General features: G+C 44.6%; 1 protein-coding gene across 1 annotated transcript in view; it reads left to right on the top strand.

The window, feature by feature from the left end:
- LOC124797819 (urocanate hydratase-like) overlaps positions 1–23,097 on the top strand; it is a 376,388-nt gene that overhangs the window by 29,780 nt on the left and 323,511 nt on the right. Inside the window, exons 3-4 of the mRNA XM_047260847.1 lie at positions 12,560–12,713; positions 19,123–19,313. Of these exons, the coding sequence (XP_047116803.1) occupies positions 12,560–12,713; positions 19,123–19,313 (345 nt within the window). The remainder of the gene's footprint in view (positions 1–12,559; positions 12,714–19,122; positions 19,314–23,097) is intronic.

Below are 23,097 nucleotides of genomic sequence, written 5' to 3'. Positions count from 1 at the left end.
TCTCATTAGTAGACCTGTTGCATTTTCTCAGCGATCTGCCAATAAATCCTAGTCTTTAGTTTGCTTTAGCCACAACATTATATATGTGATCGTTACAAATAATTTACTCATAATTGTAATCCCTAAGTGTCTACTTTTGTACATTGCCAAGATTGCAGCTCTACAGCTATACAGGGTGGTCCATTGTACGTGACCGGGCCGAATATACCACGAAATAAGCGTCAAACGAAAAAACTACAAAGAAACAAACTCGTCTAGCTTGAAGGGGGAAACCAGATGGCGCTGATCGCCCACTAGATGGCGCTGCCATAGGTCAAACGGATGTCAACTGTTTTTTTTTTTAATAGGAAACCCCATTTTTATTACATATTCGTGTAGTACGTAAAGAAATATGAATGTTTTAGTTGGATCACTTTTTTCGCTTTGTGATAGATGGCGCTATAATAGTCACAAACATATGGCTCACAATTTTAGACGAACAGTTGGGGTAACAGTTAGGTTCTTTAAATTAAAATACAGAACGTAGGTACGTTTCAACATTTTATTTCGGTTGTTCCAATGTGATACATGTACCTTTGTGAATTTATCATTTCTGAGAACGCATGCTGTTACTGCGTGATTACCTGTAAATACCACATTAATGCAATAAATGCTCAAAATGATGTCCGTCAACCTCAATGCATTTGGCAATACGTGTAACGACATTCCTCTCAACAGCGAGTGGTTCGCCTTCCGTAATGTCCGCACATGCACTGACAGTGCGCTGACGCATGTTGTCAGGCGTTGTCGGTGGATCACGATGGCAAATATCCTTCAACTTTCCCCACAGAAAGAAATCCGGGGACGTCAGATCCGGTGAACGCGCGGGCCATGGTGTGGTGCTTCGACGACCAATCCACCTGTCATGAAATATGCTATTCAATACCGCTTCAACCACACGCGAGCTATGTGCCGGACATCCATCATGTTGGAAGTACATCGCCATTCTGTCATACAGTGAAACATCTTGTAGTAACATCGGTAGAACATGACGTAGGAAATCAGCATACTGCACCATTTAGATTGCCAGCGATAAAATGGGGGCCAATTATCCTTTCCCCCATAATGCCGCACCATACATTAACCCGCTAAGGTCGCTGATGTTCCACTTGTCGCAGCCAACTTGGGCTTTCCGTTGCCCAATAGTGCATATTATGCCAGTTTACGTTACCGCTGTTGGTGAATGACGCTTCGTCGCTAAATAGAACGCGTGCAAAAAATCTGTCATCGTCCCATAATTTCTCTTGTGCTCAGTGGCAGAACTGTACACGACGTTCAAAGTCGTCGCCATACAATTCCTGGTGCATAGAAATATGGTACGGGTGCAATCGATGTTGATGTAGCTTTCTCAACACAGACGTTTTTGAGATTGCCGATTCCTGCGCAATTTGTCTGCCACTGATGTGCGGATTAGCCGCGACAGCAGCTAAGACACCTACTTAGGCATCATCATTTGTTGCAGGTCGTGGTTGACGTTTTACATGTGGCTGAACACTTCCTGTTTCCTCAAATAACGTAACTATCCGACGAACGGTCCGGACACTTCGGTAATGTCGTCCAGGATACCGAGCAGCATACATAGCACACGCCCGATGGGCATTTTGATCACAACAGCCATACATCAACACGATATCGACCTTTTCCGCAATTGGTAAACGGTCCATTTTAAAACGGGTAATCCATCATGAAGCAAATACCGTCCGCACTGGCGGAATGTTACGTGATACCACGTACTTATACTTTTGTGACTATTACAGCGCCATCTATTACAAAGTGAAAAAGGTGGTTCAACTAAAACATTTATATTTCTTTACGTTCTACACGAATATGTAATAAAGAATAGGGGTTCCTGTTTTGAAAAACGCAGTTTATATTCGTTTGACCTATGGCAGCGCCATCTAGCGAGCCAACCATAGCGCCGTCTGGTTTCCCCCTTCAAGCTAGACGAGTTTCGTTCTTTGTAGTTTTTTCGTTTGATGCTTATTTCGTGAGATATTTGGCCCGGTCGCTATCAATGGACCACCCTGTATACTAATCGGCAGTTTCGATTTAATGGCTGGTAAAATACAGAACTGTGATTCGCTGTTTTGTTTTAATGGCGGGTAAGATGCTACTTGATACAGCTAGGCTAGTTCTGTCATTTTACCCATTTGTATAATTTCCTGATAGCACAAACAGGCCAGTTCCAACATCTTGGATTTTTTAGTATCTTGCCACTGCCATCTTGGATTCTGCCATCTTGGACTGCGATGTCATCCTCTCTGGTGCTTGTCGCACTAATTTGTCCCATAAAAATACATTGCTCTCCTACTTCTATGGAATTCCACTACGTCATAGGTGATGGATGTCACTGCATCCTCCTCGCGAGTAACGCAACAGATTCAGAACACAGCATGACCCCGAGAGTGTTCTGTCACACACCTGCACGCATACGAAAGCACTTCGAGTAAGCTTCGCGATCGTAGTTGTATTCAACTGGAGTTTAATAATCCATCGTTCTTGTTAAGCATAGCCACATTCCTCTTTTAACTCTCATCATTGTAAGAGGTCATATTTTAGTGACTTTCTGAAGTCTCTGATCAGCTAGTAGTCCAAGGAACGAGATTGTGTTTTTTTAGTTTCAGGTCGTAAAGTCCTAAAGTTAAATACTATGTGAACGGAAGACAATGACTGACAGTGATTTGCTTCGGGAATTTCTACCAATCGTAATCGACTTCACAATAACCAAGAACGTCATTTCGTGTCACTATATTCAGTGATCTGATACCGTAGAATTTTGTTCTTGATTAGAATATCCAACATTTGTAGTTGACTTCTGGTAACATTAATTAGCATCTTGACTACTCATATGTTTTTTACTCTCTGTCAGAGGATTTCCCAAATCACTTATTGAGAACGTTTGTTGCAATCTATGAAACTAAGGCCAGTTTATTCAGGGAAATCATTTGCTTTTCAGTTGTTTCTATTACTGTAAAGGCGTATCTATGAGTCAACCGAAACGCCGTCAGCGACATGTAATTTCACATTTATTTTTAATTTTCGGCTGTTGCTCATGCAACCATTCTATTATATACATGTAACAGGACAGCCTTACCCTTCCAATGGGCTCGGTTCGGCCTTTTGTGAACAGACCTAGATAATGAAGGCAGTGCACTGGAATTCTACAGGAAAGCAACTCCATTCTTCGAAAACACCTCATATTAATTTCCTTACTAACTAGCCCCAATATTTTGGGAAGAGATATTTATCCTGAAGAAGTTAAGTATTTTCATAAAAATTAATTATTAAAGATAAATAAACAATGATGTCTAGATGGAAAATTAAATAAGATAGATATAATTGTAGACAAATAAGATATATTTCAAAAAATTGAATTCGATAATAAATTTTCGTACCAGTAAGTGACGTATCTTTAAGAAAGAACTATATGTAAAAAAGCGACACTTGAAGTAGCTTACACAAGCGAATATAACTAGAGAAATGTTTAACATTCGCGAGCAGAAAAATCACAGAAGGAATGGTATTGAAATAATGAGTCATGGCGTTCAAAGAGCAGAAAATGCCAATACGTCTTTGAAATAGAAACGATCTCTGCCGATGAGTTGCATAAGAGACTGTAGAAAAGTAAAGCACACGCCATGTGCGTAGAGAAAATCATGAAATATTAACTCAACACACGTGTTGCCGCAGAGGTAACGCTCATACGAAGTGGTTCAAGTTCAGGCCATAAATGATTAATACAACATTGAGGGATTATCAGGTTGTAGACAGGTATCTGTCGGCAGAAATGCCTAGAACGACTGTAATCCATATAATTTTTTGATAGAGACAGGCAATTAGCAATTGAAGACTATACGGTTATTAAACTGTATCTGTAGGGAAACAGAGCTGATTGCCTAGAGTAAGAAAGCAGGAGCTCTTGATTCAAAACATCGTTTAGAAATAACTCACTTATGCGTAAAATGTAAAAAATGGTTCAAATGGCTCTAAGCACTATGCGACTTAACTTCTGAGGTCATCAGTCGCCTAGAACTTAGAACTAATTAAACCTAACTAACCTAAGGACATCGCACACATCCATGCACGAGGCAGAATTCGAACCTGCGACCGTAGCGGTCGCTCGGCTCCAGGCTGCAGCGCCTAGAACCGCACGGCCACTCCGGCCGGCCGTAAAATGTATTCGGCGCCATTAAATGAATGTGAGAATTGTCGCCTTCTGTGTTTCTCTTGCGGAGCAATGTATATTAGTGCTTCCGCATCCCATCACTTGCTCATTAACGCCGTGACAGTACGCAGACATAGAAAAAGTGCGTCGGGAATGCCTTACAGAAACATTTCTGTCCTGTACATTCATTCATTTTTGTTGCCATGCTTTACGAACAATAGAACTATCACTTGAAAGATACTGAGTACTAGTATTTTAACAGCATTTTCTTCGTATTAGCTAGGGATCATGTGAACATGAAGTCATTAGCAAGGCATTACACTCCAGAGACGAAAAAGAATGAAGCTTCGCAGTGGTAGTTCTTACACTATTACGTAGAAGCTAATTACGTACCGCAAGCAATAAAAACGCGAAAGCTAGGCATGAAAAAATGTTTCAAGGTAACGGTGAAAGGATGTAAATAATAATGATATAGAAAAACAACTCGATATTAATAGCGTTAGAAATATAGCCAATGAAATGGGAATTAAGTTATAACAAGAATCAAGAACGAAAAAAGACCTCTGAGAACTAGGAACTAGAAACGAAAAGGCGAAGAACGCAACGCAGACCGGAACAATGATGGGTACCATAACAAACATACGCAAATTACTTGAAGTGAAGAAGACGAACATTAACATTATATCGTCAGATACCCGATAATTTTCGATCTAGTCATAATCAGATCTGTGAAAGGACAAAACCTACATAAAGAGCGAATGTTGTTGAATTAAACCAACTTAATTTGTATCGAGAGATAGTGCACAGGAAACAACTGATACACATGCCTTAAGAAATTATAATAAAACATACACATTATCTCTCCAACCATAGTGCTTCATTGTGTAAATATCAAAATGATAAACTTGTAGAGCCACGTACAAAGAGGAAATGAATACCGCCAGGTAGAGCCAGAACAACTAGGGTATCAAATCTAATACTGAAGGTCACGAATACGAGTTACCCGTTAAATAGCAATGTTAAATATCGATCATATTATTACAAAGGTAAAAATGGATGTGCAGTTATAGATTCATTGGATTCCAAGCAAAGTAGAAGCTGATTACATGCAAATATTGATGCCATTGATTAATCAAATGAATTAAAGGTGCATGAGTGATGCACGTTCAAAATACAAGTCAAAGAGTAAAGTGAGCCGGATTATCTCATACGACAGTGGAATATATAAACACGCTGATGGCTCAAAACATTGTGGCCATCTGGACTACCTTTGGACTGCAGTAGAGCAGAAACTCTGAGGGGCGTGGGTTGACATGTCCTTGCTAGGTTTCCGGAGATATGTGACGCCAGACATCGCGCAAGTCACGCAATTTCCGTACATTACGAGCCGGTGGTTTGTGGCAGCGAAGCTGGCGCCCGATAGTGTCCCAGATGTGTTCCATCTGGCCCGAATCAGATGAATTTGGTGGCCAAGACATCAACCCTGAGGTCACTATCATACTCCTCAAACCACTGTAGGACAGTTCTGGCCCAGTGACACTGACAATTATCCTGATGGAAGAGACCATCGCCGTCAGACAAGATGTCAAGAATGAATGGAAGAGGCTGGATCGCAGTCATTCTCAGATAGCCCATAGCTGCTATTGTGTCTTAGATTATTAACACAGATCCCACGGAAGCCCAGGTGAACGTCCCTAGTAGCATAACACTGGCCCCATCCGCCTTCGTCGGTGGGGCGGTGCATGTTACGAGCAGCCGTTCGCCCTAATGATAGCGCATCCCGACACGATCATCAGTGAAACATGATTCATCCAACAAGGTGACAGGTTTCCATTAATCCATCGCAATTACCGGCGTCTGTAGGTCGACATGGAAACACATAGGGGTGGGCTGCTGCTGAGTCCTTTGTTCAACAGTGAGCACTGAACGGTGTGCTCCAAAACACTTGTGCCTGCGCCATGACTGCACTGTGCCGTCAGATTCACCACAGATCGCTCCTACCCTGCTTTACGCTGCGATCGAGCCAGCAGCCTCTACGGTTTCTGATGAAGCGTGAACGACCAACACCGCCGTCCTTCAGTCACTTTCGATGGGTTCTCACGACAGTAGCACCCCGAACAGCCGATCATCTTCACCGTCTTCGAGACGCTTGTTCCCAGGCAATGGACCATAACAATCTATCCTTCGTTAAAGTCTCTTATGTCACTCAATATAGCTGAAATTGTTCTCCATTCGCCTCTGGTCCGCTTACATAGTTTCCTTACTATGTCACATGCCTCCAACGCCATCAGGTGGAATTCAGTCTAGATATCGGCAGTGGTCATAAAATTTTAGTTCATCAATGTATGTGCATTCTACAATGGAACCTTCAGTTGAAATAAATACGTAAGCTGCTACATATGTACTTTCGGTTTGACCACAAATCTGATGTTGACGATGCTGAAACCGTAACATGTAAGTGGAGATCAAAAAAGAAAAACTTTGCTGAACACTGCAGAGTTTCTATAAGAGGTGAACAAAAAGATTTCTTTTAACGGCGTTGTTACAACCTATAGGCAACGCAGCACAACTGTGATGCGAGCCGAGTGGTCTAAGACGCTGCAGTCATGGACTGTGCGGCTGGTCCCGGCGGAGGTTCGAGTCCTCCCTCGGGCATGGTTGTGTGTGTTTGTCCTTAGGATAATTTAGGTTAAGCAGTGTGTAAGCTTATGGACTGATGACCTTAGCAGTTAAGTCTCACAAGATTTCACACACATTTGAGCATTTTTGTGATGCGGGTATACAAACAGCGACATTTAGGCAAGGGATTAGTGTGGCATTCGTGCCTTTCCGACGTGCGTATGGTAAATGCTACAACCTGAACTATGGCGATATTATTTCCAAACACGTCCAAAAAGCACTAATATGCAGTTATTCGTTTCTTGGCTTCCGAAGAACAAACACTGGTAGACATCCATGGAGAGTTAAGAATGTGTGTATGGTAGAATGCCTGTTGAAGTGCACAGTTGTGGAATGTTGTACTTGCGATTCCACACAAGACGCCGGTCGATCTAGGAGGCCATTGCTTACTGATTTCAAGAACCCTTTTGTCTCCATCATGAGGGAAAGGTTATAGGCAACGCTGGAAAAATTACTGCATACAATTAAGGCCAAACGTCCAGGAAAATTACAACGAGGGGCGTCGCTGTTTGATGATAACGGACGTTCTCTTACCGCAAATGTCGTAACGTAGAAGTGACGTCATCTAAAGTGAGACACACTCGAGAAGCCACCCTATAGTTCTCATGTTTCGTCACGCGATTATCGCGCCAACGGTTGCTTAAGAAAGTCCCTTGAGGAATCGACGACTCCTGTCGGAGGATACATTAAATGTATTGGCAACTGCGAATAACGACGACTTTCAACTGTAGAATGGAATGACGACAGTGAAAATTTATACCGGACCGGGACTGGAACCCGAATTTCCCGTTTATCGCGAGCTGTGTGGGCTTCACGGTCGCACATCTTGTAGGCATCTTTTTAAAAGATTGAGAATTGTTACAACAGTCTCACAGTACATTTACTCACTAATGAAATTTGTTCTCAACAACATGGACCAGTTTAAAAACAACAGTGATATTCATGATTATAATACCAGAAAAAAAACGACTTACACTATCCTTTACTCAACCTACCTTTGGCACCGAAAGGGGTAACATATGCTGCTATAAAAATTTTCGACAAATTGCCAGATGAAATAAAATATCTGACAGACAGCAGCAATAGCTTCAAAAATAAATTGACATCATATCTCCTTGACAACTCCTACTATACCATAGATGAATTCTTGAATAGAAATAAATAAATTTATAAATATAGTATACGCATTTTGTGCCATTTAAGGGAATGGGGTAAATGATAGAAATATTAATCTTTAACTCTGTATTGTAATATATATATATATATATATATACACTCCTGGAAATGGAAAAAAGAACACATTGAGACCGGTGTGTCAGACCCACCATACTTGCTCCCGACACTGCGAGAGGGCTGTACAAGCAATGATCACACGCACGGCACAGTGGACACACCAGGAACCGCGGTGTTGGCCGTCGAATGGCGCTAGCTGTGCAGCATTTGTGCACCACCGCCGTCAGTGTCAGCCAGTTTGCTGTGGCATACGGAGCTCCATCGCAGTCTTTAACACTGGTAGCATGCTGCGACAGCGTGGACGTGAACCGTATGTGCAGTTGACAGACTTTGAGCGAGTGCGTATAGTGGGCATGCGGGAGGCCGGGTGGACGTACCGCCGTATTGCTCAACACGTGGGGCGTGAGGTCTCCACAGTACATCGATGTTGTCGCCAGTGGTCGGCGGAAGGTGCACGTGCCCGTCGACCTGGGACCGGACCGCAGCGACGCACGGATGCACGCCAAGACCGTAGGATCCTACGCAGTGCCGTAGGGGACCGCACCGCCACTTCCCAGCAAATTAGGGACACTGTTGCTCCTGGGGTATCGGTGAGGACCATTCGCAACCGTCTCCATGAAGCTGGGCTACGGTCCCGCACACCGTTAGGCCGTCTTCCGCTCACACCCCAATATCGTGCAGCCCGCCTCCAGTGGTGTCGCGACAGGCGTGAATGGAGGGACGAATGGAGACGTGTCGTCTTCAACGATGAGAGTCGCTTCTGCCTTGGTGCCAATGATGGTCGTATGCGTGTTTGGCGCCGTGCAGGTGAGCGCCACAGTCAGGACTGCATACGACCGAGGCACACAGGGCCAACACCCGGCATCATGGTGTGGGGAGCGATCTCCTACACTGGCCGTACACCACTGGTGATCGTCGAGGGGACACTGAATAGTGCACGGTACATCCAAACCGTCATCGAACCCATCGTTCTACCATTCCTAGACCGGCAAGGGAACTTGCTGTTCCAACAGGACAATGCACGTCCGCATGTATCCCGTGCCACCCAACGTGCTCTAGAAGGTGTAAGTCAACTACCCTGGCCAGCAAGATCTCCGGATCTGTCCCCCATTGAGCATGTTTGGGACTGGATGAAGCGTCGTCTCACGCGGTCTGCACGTCCAGCACGAACGCTGGTCCAACTGAGGCGCCAGGTGGAAATGGCATGGCAAGCCGTTCCACAGGACTACATCCAGCATCTCTACGATCGTCTCCATGGGAGAATAGCAGCCCGCATTGCTGCGAAAGGTGGATATACACTGTACTAGTGCCGACATTGTGCATGCTCTGTTGCCTGTGTCTATGTGCCTGTGGTTCTGTCAGTGTGATTATGTGATGTATCTGACCCCAGGAATGTGTCAATAAAGTTTCCCCTTCCTGGGACAATGAATTCACGGTGTTCTTATTTCAATTTCCAGGAGTGTATATATATATATATATATATATATATATATATTAGAAATCTTGTTTCATATGTGCATTTCTTGTGCACTTGACACGTTCCACATCATAACGGCTATCGTACTGTGTGACTGATCAATGGAACACGCAACTAACTAACTAGTTGTTGGTTTACCAATTTTTTTTTGTTGATGTCATTTTGTTCTGTATTGTTCGTTGAGTTTTTTCGAGGCGGACGTCCGATGACACCCGTTCTGGCTCTTCGTTGGTCAGTTCACTCAGTTTTTTATTACAGAGGTTAGCTAACTTTCTTATCGAACAGGCTGAGCTACCACGCCGGCGCCCACTTGACTATCCGTGCACGACTCACAGACAGACCCAAACTTCTATACGTCGTCAACCATGCGTCTACGACCTGGACTCGTACATCCATTATGTGTATCCCCGCACAGATCAGACGTTGTATATGAAAGTCGCTTGCCCGGACATGCATGCACGTCCAAAGGAGCTTCGTATCGTAACCAGAATAACGCATGCATTGCAAAATCGTATTTCTCTGTCGATATCGGGCAAGCGACTTTCAAGTACAGCGTCTGACCTGTGCGCGAATAAACATAATGGATGTAAGAGTCCAGGTCGTAGACGCCTGCATGACGAGATATGGAAGTTTGGATTTGGCTCTGAGTCGTGCACGGATAGCCAAATGATAGAGCGACCGCTAGCGATAAGCGGGAAATCTGGGTTCCAGTCCCGGTCCAGCACATTCCATTCTACAGCTGATGGTTGTCATTAATCATAATTGCGAATACAGTTAATGTATTTCATAACGGCTGTAGTCGCCGCAGAGCCTGTTCCTTTGGACGTGCATGCATGGATGCACCTGTCGGAGGAGGATGGGGAGCAGGCAGTTACGGACTTTTTCATGCAGCAGGACACGATGTTTTTCCAGACGGGTATCTTCAATCCGGTGCGTCCGTGGGAGGATTGCCTCAATACTCACGGCGACTTTACCTGATTGGCCAACTGTTTCTGGACTACTCCGCCTTCTAATGGAAACTTCGTGACCACCCCTTATAATAAATATGAAATCTGTCGCGGATATCTAAAAGGAATTTTCAGCTTCTGCTACAAATTGAAGAGTTTGTAAATACAAAATTATTTCACTTAATCAACCAGCAACTCAGAATAATCTGGCTAGAAACGGAAAACCTAAATAGCTGCAGGAAGCGAGCTGAATCCCCCTCAGGATTTTCTCAAAGCTGTTAATCTTCTATTCCGTTCATGAACACGGAACACATTCAGTTTTTACATGAAGATGGTATCTGTTCTTTCGGACATGATCTTCTTCAGTGCGGATCCACTCACATTGCTCAAACTCTTACGGGAATCGGTAGATTGACTGCCGTGAGTAATGTGAGCAGGGGCTCTACAAATGAAGTGTGTGGACAGTAAGTTGGAAATGTGGGCCTCACGGGGAGCGTGCCAGAGACAAGTCGCTGCAGTCGCTCTATCCTCAGTATCCTCGGTGGCTCAGTGGAAAGCCGTCACGGTAGCTCAGCGTGTTCGATCAGAGGGTTAGCTGCCCTCTGTAATAAAAAAAACTGAGTTAATGGATGAACGACGAACTTAAACGGGTGTCTTACGACGTCCGCCCCGAGCAGATGCAACGAACGAAAACGAACAAAAATGAGATTTAAAAAAAGTCGAATAGAGCGTCTGCCCTCTAAGCAAGAGATGTCGGGTTCGAGTCTCTATCGCGGCACACATTTTCAATTGTCTTTGTTGGTATATATCAACGGCTGTAATCAGCTAATGGTCCAGATTTCATTGTAATTTCAACATTCTGTTTCTGTCGGTGCACTGTCATCTACCTCAAAAACTTTTTTCCGGTGATGGTGATCTTGACGAAACAAGAACGTTGTATCCGTATCTGTTATCATGCAGGGTGGTCAGAAATAGTCTGAAAAGCTTACAAGGTTACGGCAGGGTAGGTTGTGCTGAGAAATAAATGGCAAGAAAAAAATTCGAAACGTTGGACCTTTTCCGAGTCAACTGGCCAAATGGCTCTGAGCATTATGGGACTTAACATCTGAGGTCATCAGTCCCCTAGAACTTAGAACAACTTAAACCCGAGGCAGGATTCGAACCTGCGACTGTAGCGGTCGCGCGGTTCCAGACTGAAGTGCCTAGAACCGCTCGGCCACACCGGCCGGCCCGAGTTAATTAGCATTGAAGTTAGCCAGTCAGGGTGTTGCGCACAAATTCAAGCTGCCCCTCAGAGACACTGTCACCAAACTTGTTCTTCGTTTGGTTTCCTAATACCCAACAAGAGACCGAGTCAAAAACTGGACGAGGGATGGTAGTAAAGATCGAACCCAAGCCAAAGGCTGAGCAGTTGCTTGTGCTGTGATCAATGGTATGAGTACAACTGACACTAACTGACTCTCGCAGGCCGGTTGAATTTGCTCGCACAATGGTCTGATTGGCTAACTTCAATGCTAGTTAACTCTAAAACGGCGCAGCTTCCCGTATTTTTTTTTCTTAACAAATTTTTCCCAGCGCAACCGACCCTGAAATACACTTACAAGCTTTTCAGACTGTTTCTGACCACTGCACTCGAGTATGGGCAGTTCCCAGAAGTAGAAGTGCAAATAAAAATAATTTAGAACGCAGTCTGGTATAATAGTGCCCTTGACCATATTGTCATATTACAACGAGAAGCGCCCAGTAATAACTTACTGCTATCATTGTGCCCTTTCTGCCAGACTTCAGTGTGAATCTCAGAGTTGGTATAATATGCAGTCTACTCACGACGACAGTAAGAACGGAAAGTGTCATGAGATTTTGTCAACCATGAGCAGGATCTCGAACCATGAATCGTGCTCTCGTGGGTAGCTGAATTTCTTGTGTTCGGACTCAGTGGGGCCTTTCAACGAAGCGAATGCTCAGTTAGTGAGCACACATCTCAGTCATTAACGTACAGTTTCTGATTTTACTGCCCAGGGCTTATCCACTGCAACTTCTGCCTGCCCGTTGTCCGGAGGCGGCGGCCATCATGCTGATGATCCTCAACAACCTAGACCCGGCGGTGGCGCAGTTCCCACACGAGCTCGTCACCTACGGGGGCAACGGACAGGTCTTCTCCAACTGGGCACAGGTGAGAGATACTTTTGTACACGCTTGTTTGAGTTCTTGAGACCAACGTACACACCGTTTCTTAATACACAATGAAATAACCACAGAACAAATGACAGTTCACAAAAAACCTGAACAACCTATGTTGGCGTGAGCGAACGAAACTGATTGTCGAAGAACGATACCAGAAAGTTCGTAAGTCGACGCAAGGTCGTAATCACCACAGCAATAAATAGTTCTTAAAGGATGTGTACAGTCTTCACTCGGCGACCGATGTGACTGTATAGTTTTTTTTTTTTTTCTTTATTGTGATTTTAACACCTTATACAAAGGCGGGCTGGCAGCAGCACAATACGCCGCTCTTCAGCCTTGAGTGTTACAACAAGGAGTACATAAAGGTGGCACAGAGTAGACAGTAAAAACGGTGGGCAAAAAAAATGTAGACACTAAAAATCGAAAAAACATGGAGCCGTTCACGCTGGACGAGAAACATCACTAGCACTGGGCGACACGATGCACAGAACATGGATGATGGCGACGGCACGTGAACGGTGGGGGCGTGACGGCGAACAACACTACACACAAACGAAGGCACACACACGAAACACTGACGGCGATGATCTCCGGCGCGCGAATGTTCACTGAGCGTGTACGAGTCCGGGGACCTGCCAAGAGAGGAGGTGGAGGAGGAGAAATGGGAAGGGGAATGGGAGAGGGGGGAGCAGAGATGCCATGGGCAAAGGAGAGAGGGGGAGGGAGGAAGGGGGAGGGGAAGCCCGGTGGAGAGGGGAGGAGGGAGGGGGGAAAGGAAAGAGGAGGGAAGGGAAGGGAGGGAGGGAGGGTGCCTAAAGGAGAGGACACAGGAGGTGGGGGGGAGGATCAAAGTTGATAAGAGGGGTAGATGGAGGGGACGAGGACATCATCAGGGAGGGGGAGCTGGCGGAAGCCACCTTGGGAGAGGGTAAGGAGGGTGGAGAGATGGAGACCGGGTGGGACGTGGGAATACAGGCGCGGCAGCGGGCGGGGGTGGGAGAGGATCGGAGACACGAGCGGGTGAGGAGGATCAAGTTTACGGGAGGTGTACAGGATCCGTATCCTTTCAAGGAAAAGGAGGAGGTGGGGGAAGGGGATGAGATCATACAGGATCCGCGTGGGGGAGGGGAGCTGTATAGATGCTGGCCACTGATTTATAAGGGCATTCTGGCCTCTAGGTGGCAGGAGCAGATGACTGGCCGGAGCGCCACCTACCACGAGTTGCTGGGTCCACAACCTCTTTGTCTGTCGATAACGTCGATATTTTCCTCATCGATATCAACGTAGCTGTCCGGGTGAGACACAAGAGAGACCGTAGCCTGGTGCCCGGCTGCTAGAACAAACTATTCTACTCTCACCCACTCCAAACCTTGTAAAGGGTCTTGACTAACCATTTGCCCAACTCACTTCGCATTACCACGTCTACAACGGTTTCCGTGAACTGTAGAGAAATCATGACCACAGCAATGACGAAGAAAAAAAAAGGAAGTAATTCGAAGAAAATGTGATAAATGGTGGATCACACAATGCATTTATTTAACTTGGCTTTCAGATTTTCATTGCAGTCATCATCAATAGAATTTGTGGTGTACTGAAATAACAAGAAGATGATTATGAAGCAATAAACTCAGAACTGACTCAGTACACGCCTTTAGCCAATTACAGCTTATCGAACATTGATTATATAATGAGCCACGTGAAGATTTCATCCGTTTCACTGCCAGAGACGAACAGACAGAAGTCTTGAAATTTCTCTACCGTGTCGGAAACACGAAGGCTGACTTTTTCGTGCATGACCAGAAAATCAATCACATCTTGTCCGGAGTTGTAAATAATACGTACGATCCACAGGCAAGACCTACGCAACAATACAGAAGTTCACAATTTTGAACATGACTGTTAACAGCAACTGTGAGTAAGATTCAATTAATGAAGTAAATAGTCGGTCGGTTGCCGGAAGTTTATTTATTTAAATTTTACCTAGGTTTCGACACTGATATCAGTATCTTCTTCAGATCTACCTTATGTTATCTAAAAATAATAACAAAACAAACAATAATTCCTAGCTGCCAGTTATGATGTAAAATAATTAAAAATTCTCTGAAGTAACAACTTACTCGGATAGATCATTTAAATCGGTTAACATGAATCACGACCTAACCACCTCAGGCCACAAGCAGTAGTTATAATTAAATCTATCATTAACACTGTAAGAAAAAATTACATACAGAGCTTCCGTAAAGCACACCGTAGAAGGCGACACACGTTGCGAGCAGATGCCGTAAAAAAGTGTTTATCATACAAAATCACATTCGATGGTCTGTCAATATTTTACATCCAAGAAACTGGAAGGGCATTTAATATTAGATATAAAGAACATCGTTTAGGTAAAAAAATTTGAAACTGCATCATTTTACTTTCACAGAACACTTGCTGAGGTCAGGCCATAATCTAAAGAACCGTAGAAATTGAGATCTTGCATAAAGGAAAGAAAGGACGGAGATGAGTTATATAAAAAGATATAGAGATTTTTAGATACACGATAAGAAAAGACGGCCTTCTTTTAAATGAACAGTTACAATTGAGAAACAGAGGCTTCTTTAATAATTTCAAACCGTTACTTGCGACTGTGTAAATATTTTGCGGTTCCTTGTTGTCAGAACCACTTCCTCTTTCGTAAGCATTGTCTTTCTCATAGACAATATCCTAATATTTTCCGTTATTTTCACTAGATGGCATTAGCCTTTACTAGACTGGTTTGCAAAAAAAAGGGCACTCATACCTAATTTCTTAACGTCATATTTAGAGATTTAATTTCCTCTGTAACTCCTTACCAGAGAAGCATGCAATTTACTTCTAACATAGATTTTTGTACCTATATGTTATGATAAAATATAGTAGTCAGTTCATTTAAGACTAGATGGTACTTTTTTATTTTTCATTTCAATTACTTGTTATTATTTTATTCACTGTTACGCTGTTTTGTACTAGTAGCAACATAGATTATTATCTCTTTGGTACAACGGTATGTCGGTGCAGAAAGAGAGCTTTTTATTACGGCATCAGCTCACATCGCGTTCTACGGTAGTTAATGAAAGCAGTGTAGCAACACGGTCTGATCACATTACTGTGAACACCGTCTATGTTCGACGTTAAGGTAAATAACCACTCACAGACGGAAGGGGGTAGCGACAGCAGTGGAGGGTATATAAAGTGTGTCGGGGAGGACGAGGACAATAGTTCAGTCATAATAATGCTGAAACGGAGCAATTTATCTGACTTCGAAAAGGACACGGCTTTCGGCCCAACGGCGGAAACATTTCCGAAACGGCTGTGCTTTCAAACCGTTGGCGTCCCGCCCTAGTTATAGTGGTAAAGTGAAGTGGCGTTATCCAAAACCAGAGCTGAGGAAATTGTGGTGCACCACGGGCCGTAGATGACAGGGGTGAGCCGCGAAGATGTGCCCGGCGAATAGACGTCCAGCTATTGACAACTGACCAAGCACTTAGACCAGGGCTTAACAAGTGGCCGGTTTTGAGCGCGAGTACTCGCGTCTGCTCAGGCACGTGCTCGCGAGCAGCTGCAAGGTCGCTGTGTGGGGAGGGAAGGGAAATGCGCGCGCACGCAGCTCTTAACGGTCACTTCGCTGGTTAAGAATCATGTGAAGTCGCCGTTGTGTAACCCCAACCATGCTTTCGCAGTTCAACCCCCATTGGGAGGAATTGTATATCTTTACTGAAAAAGATGGTGTTGCAAAATGTTTAGTAGGTCACAAAACGCTGAATTCTTTTACGAAATTTAATTTGCAGCGACATTATATGTCGTACCACGCGAAAGACTACGAACGTGGAAAATGTGATTGACCAGATCGTGCACAGGAAGTTATTAAACTTAAAAGGAAGCTATCCGAAGAAGATCTGGACGACGAAGAAAAATCAACTGAGGCAGCTCTCAGAGTGGGTTACAAAATTGCTTTGCTTTTAGCAAAATCCCTGCGCCCCTTCACTGATGGCGATTTAATAAAAGAATGTTTGGTAGTTGCAGCGGAACATTTTTGTCCATCTCAAGTTGAATAGTTTCGGATTGTGCCATTATCTAACATGACCATTATGCGTCGCATACAGGACATGGCAGACTACGTCCAGAGCCAGCTTGCAAATATCTGTAAAGATTTTATCGCGTATTCTCTAGCTCTGGACAAAAGTGTTGATATCAGCTTGCCATATTTATTAGAAGTGTTAATAGAGATCTTCAGGTGAGGGAGGAGCTCCTCGATGTAGTAGCCATGAAGAACACTACAACTGGAGGTGATATTTTAAGTAGTGTTGAAGAAAGTGTTGAAAATATAGTATTGTCGTGGAATTCTTTAGTTTCAGTGTCTACAGATGGTAGAGGCATAGACTAAGCTAATAGAATTATGTGGCACGTGTACATTCTCCTTTATTTGTTTCATTTGTCGCAGTAATAATTCGTGAGTGCTATCCCTGCAGGTGGCCGCGGATTTACATCGACTGGCGGCAGCTGTTGTGTACCCCACGTGACTCTCCCCACTCTCCGCTCTGGTCCGGTAGTGGGGGTAGCGTGCTCGCGCTCCGTGCTCGCGCCTTGCTGCTCACAGCTTGCTCCGCGAGCATGTATGTTGTGAAGCCCTGACTTAGGCCAAGGGGCTACCAACAGTGTTACCTGAACGACCGTTCAGCGAACATATCCGCATAAGGGTTTCCGCAGATGCTGCAACTTGCACGGCAATGCCGCAACTTGAAGTCCGCTAATTGGTGCAGGAGGGCTTTTCAGTCACTTTTTGTGTTCAATTGGACCGGTGGCCACAGGCATGCACGGCGTGAAATATCTTAAAGCAAGAACCCTGCAGCCGGGAGGAAGCGTTATGGTGTGTGGAATGCTTTCGTGGCTTTCCCTGGCTGACATCGTCATTCTGGAAGGCACAATGGGTAACACAGATACGCATCTATACTTCGGAACCATGTCCACCGCTACATGCAGTTTGTTTTTACTCAGCATCTACCAGCAGCTCAACGCATCGTGTCAAGTAGCTTGCAGTGTACGTTCAGATAGCCTAAATACCACAACATCTATACCTCGGAACTATGTCCACCTCTACATGCAGTTTGTTTTTACTCGGCATCTACCAGCTGGTCAACCAGACGCTTCAAGCAGCTTGCAGTGTAAGGTCAGATAGCCTAAATACCACAGCACTGTCCGACTGACCAATATCTATTTTTTGACACTGCTTGCATGTGATTCTCTACACACTACTCTGTGCCAAGGGATGTAATTACACATATATTGTAATCTGTGGCATCATTACAACACTTCCTTGCGGTACACTTGAAACTACCTTTCACCCTGTCGATTTTCAAAACTGGCTCTGAGCACTATGGGACTTAACATCTGTGGTCATCAGTCCCCTAGAACTTAGAACTACTTAAACCTAGCTAACCTAAGGACATCACACACATCCATGCCCGAGGCAGGATTCGAACCTGCGACCGTATCAATCGCGCGGTTCCGGACTGCGCGGTAAGAACCGCTAGACCACCGCGGCCGGCATTTACTAAAAGGCAGCACGGAAATGTACTGAATACCTCGCGGAAATGAAACCGAGCGAGGTGGCTCAGTGATTAGCACACTGGACTCGCATTCGAGAGGACGACGATTCAAAACCACGTCCGCCCATCCCTGATTTAGATTTTCCGTGATTTCCCTAAACCGCTTCTGGCATATGCTGGGATGGTTCCTTTGAAAGGGCTCGGTTGGTTTCCTTCCGCGTCCTTACCTAATCCGATGGGACCGATGACATCGCTATTTGGTCCCATACCCAAAATCAATCAGCCAATGTCCGCAGCTCGTGGTCTAGTAGCTATCGTTGCGGCCTCTTGATCACGGCCGGGTTGGGGATTTTCTCTGCCTGTTTGTGTTGTCCTCATCACATCATCATTATCATCATCATCATATGTGACAGTGGCTAGATTGGACTGTGTAAAAAAATTGGAATGTGTAAACATTGTGACTTTGTACGGGCGCTGATGACCGCGTAGTTGAGCGCCCCACAAACCAAACATAATCATCAAAATCAACCAACCAACCGGAAATCGAGGAACACGACAGGAGCGGTTGTCTACGGCTCTCTGGATCTCGTAGACGAGCAGAGCGAGCTGACCGTCCCCAGGCCTCTGTCAGCGAATCCATTTTAATTTTTGATATAGGAGATTTTCTTTCTCCAGAAACGTGAGTGTAAACCATGTTGCATGTTCCAAATGCTTGTAATTCGAAGAGCTTTATGACTTTGCTGCACTAATATCACACAGGCTATTAGGAATGCTTTTGTAGAGAAGTAGGGGAAGCGGTGAGTTTCTGTATGTACCGCGTGTCGTGTGCAGTTCTGGCTGGTGATGCGCTATCTGTCTTCGCTGGAGCGCGACCAGACGCTGGTGCTGTACTCGGGCCATCCGCTGGGGGTGTTCCCGTCGCCCGCGTCGGCGCCGCGGCTCGTCATCACCAACGGTATGGTGGTGCCCAACTACTCCACCAGGAAGCACTACGACGACATGTTTGCACTCGGAGTCACCATGTGAGTACGGAAAACATTTCACTAGCTTTTGGGTTGTACAAGGACGCGGTGAAAAGAAGTACCTCTAAATTTTTTATTCTGTTCTCAATATCTGTTGTGGTATTACGTTTCATGTACAGGGTGTCAGTTATTGAACTATATGAAATAAAATCGCCATAACTTTTGAACAGTTTGCGTTACGACGGTCAAATTACACGACTGGCCGCGGAGCACGATGGGAATTATTATGAACATTGTTGTTTGTTTAGTGACGAAGCTCACTTTCATTTGGATGGGTTCGTCAATAAGCAAATTTGCCGCATTTGGAGGACTGAGAATTCTCATTTTGCGATCGAGAAGTCTCTTCACCCTCAACAAGTGACTATGTGATGTGCAATGTCCAGTCATTGAATAATCGGTGCGATATGCCTTGATGGCACAGTGACTACCGAATGGCATGTGAAGGTTTTGGAAGATGATTTCCTCCCCATTATCCAAAGTGACACTCATTTCGACACGATTAAAATCCCTGGGCTAGCAGTACAGAGAGTATGAGATTATATTTGTGGAATGGGGCCATAATAAGTTACTGTCAGTTGCTCTCAACATACAAACTTTATTTGTTAAAACACACAATCACACAAGCAAGAATCAAAAACTCTCAAGGTTTTAACGAAAGACTTCCTTTGATTTATCGGCTGAAGGCCACATCGAAAATCCAAGGCACAAGGCCTAAGCAAGAAATTGAGGTACAGGAGTTCTTCTGAAGGCTTCACTTCTTTAGAAAATTTTTTTTATCTTCAATATGAATAGGCTGATGGCCTTAGCTTAAATTTTTCCCATAGAACTCGGCTGAAGGAAACACATTAATCAAGAACAGTGTTACGGCTCAAGGCAGAGACAAAGATTTTCAATGTTTAATCTAAATAGTTTGAAAACTCGGCTGAAGGCCGCATATCAACAAAACAAGTTAACGGCTTAAGGCCTAGGAAAAAGAGCTTTCAATTTGAAAAGGCTGAAGGTCTTATCTTAAAATATTTCGTGTAAAACTCGGCTGAAGCCCTCATACTAAAAATAACAATCTTATGGCGTAAGGGAAAGACAAGGATTTTGAATTTTTAATTTAAGAGAGATTACGACTCGGCTGAGGCCACACACCACGCAGAGAACAATTTTACGGATTAAGGCCTAAAAGAAAGAGATTCTAAATTTCAACTAAAATAGGCTAAAGGCTTTATACTAAAATGCTTCACATGAAACTCGGCTGAAGGCCACATACGAAACTCAAACAGTCTCACGCCTTAATGCCCAGACAAAAAATTTCAAATTTTTAATTTAAGCTGCAAATATTTCTTATGCATTAAGGCCTAGACAAAAATTTTCAACTTTTGATTTGAAAATGCTGAAAACTCGGCTGAAGGCCACATACCAAACAAGAAACAATTTCTTTTTTTTTATGGCTTAAGGCCTAAGAAGAAAAGCCATGCAATTTTAATAAGCTAAACCTCGGATGAAGGCCACATAGAGTACTTAAGACTAAAAATGAAATCACTATGTAAAACACAAGGAGCGGTGCTCAGAAGGTGCCAAGGGTCGACCTCGGAAGGTAACACTAACGCACGTTTAGGTGAGATAGGCAGCCAGGACGACAACCTCTTAATCGGAAGGCAACCCAACCGAAGCCAGCCGACGAACTAAACAACAAGATCAGTTCTACTCCACCCGACTAGCAAAACGACAACAAGATGTCAATAGCACAACGTTCTGGATACTGGTGCCCAATCCAGCCAAGTCAGTATAAACGCCCAAAACTACCAACAACACCTCAGCTGTCGAACTACACGCCGTGCTGGACGAGAAAAATACACTGCTGAAAACTGAGTCAACGACCAGGGCAGGTTATGGGAACGTCAACGGCCACAAGGCAGAAGATACCGGTGGTATACTTCATTAATGAAGGAATGAATTAAATCAAGTTAAACACCACACAGGAAGACGGCTGCAATTCTAGCCGACTTTAATGCACACATGTTGTTTCTCGCAGGAATCTCCCACAAAGCGCCAACCAGGATCAAATGAAGAGATGTGATAGCAGTTGGGGCTTTATATTAGGTTACGTGAGCACTCAACTTTAGTGTGCAGGATCGGTGGGCGACGAACTTCGTAACCCTCGTAAGAAGCGCCTCACAACTCCAACCGCACGTGCACGCCGCCAGCGGCTCCGGCCTGACTCCATGAGTGACACGGAGTCGTCCTCGCTACTCTGCCCCACCCGACTGCCACGCACGGCACACCCGGAAAATATATGCGCCACACCAAAGATAATACAGCAGTACTAGTATCGATAGACGCTGCTGCTGCCACTCACGGAGAGAAGACAGCAAAGTTATGGGGGTAACCAAAGAAGAAATAAGACACTACTGGACTGCAACCAATGATAAAAAACAAGGCATGAGGCGAGCCAGCCACGGCTCAACGATGTGGCTCATGCAAGACGGAGCTCGACCCCATCGAAGCAGGAGAGTGTTTGATTTCCTGAAGGAGCACTTTGGAAACCTCATTCTGGCTCTGGGGTACAGAGAAACCATTGGCATGGGCCTCTATTGGCCGCCATATTCTCCGTATCCGAACACATGCGACTCCTTTTTGTGGAGCTGTGTTAAATGCAAGGTTTACAGAAATAACGCCAAAACCATTGCTGAGCTGAAAACAGCAATCCAGGAAGTCATCGACAGCGTCGATGTCTCGACACTTCGGCAGGTCATGCAGAATATCGCTATTCACCAAAGCCACGTCATCACCAATGATGGCAGGCAAGTCGAACATGCCATAACCGAAACCCGAACATCTGTACTGACGTTTACATGTTGAGTAAAGTGTGTGCACGCGGAAGTTTGTAACTAATTTACGTAATTTTCATATAGTTCAGTAATTGTCACCATGCATATTACTCGACCGACTTTCCCCCTTCGCTGGAGGATATCAAATTGCAGCGTGTAACCTGTCGCTGTGCAACGTAATTTTGTCTGCGCGTGAGAAATAGCGGGCTGTAATCCCCCAGTAAACTGAAGCTACGAATTATAAGAGTTCTTTCACACATGGACCACTCTCTCTTTCAGCATGACAATGCTAGACCACAGACGAGCGCTGCAACTAGGTGGTTCAAATGGCTCTAAGCACTATGGGACTTAACATCTGAGGTCATCAGTCCCCTAGACTCAGAACTACTTAAACCTAACTAACCTAAGGACATCACACACATCCATGCCCGAGGCAGGATTCGAACCTGCGACCGCAGCAACCGCGTGGTTCCGGACTGAAGCGCCTATAACCACTCGGCCACAACTGCCGGCAGCGCTTCAACATCTGCCACACTACGACACCTTGGGTTCACTGTCGCCGTTCATCCTCCACACATTCCCGATTTCGTCCCATCCCATTTTAAACTGTTTCCAAAACTTAGTGAACATCTTAGAGGACTTCTCTTTGGCAGTAATGAAGCAGAGGTCTGTTTGTGGCTCCGCCAACGAAGTCAGCATTCTACAGTGTCAACAAACTAGTCTCTCGTTGGAAGAAATGTGTTCGTCGCTACGGTGACTATAATGAGAAATAAATATGTGGACAGAAAGAATAAAAATATAGAATGTCAATACACGTCGTTTTATTTAAAAGCTTTATGAATACTCACATAAAAAATTCGGATGCATTCCGTTTCAACCCACCCTCGCAGCTGGGTCCCGAAACTTTATCTTTGCCTTTAACGATCGATGGTCTCGTAGAAAAAAAAAAAAAAAAAAAAAAAAAA

Source organism: Schistocerca piceifrons, chromosome 5 (genome assembly GCF_021461385.2).
Source record: "Schistocerca piceifrons isolate TAMUIC-IGC-003096 chromosome 5, iqSchPice1.1, whole genome shotgun sequence".
Lineage (NCBI taxonomy): Eukaryota > Metazoa > Arthropoda > Insecta > Orthoptera > Acrididae > Schistocerca > Schistocerca piceifrons.
The sequence above is the reverse complement of the archived record's forward strand: the minus strand, read 5'-3'. Positions and strand labels throughout refer to the sequence as shown.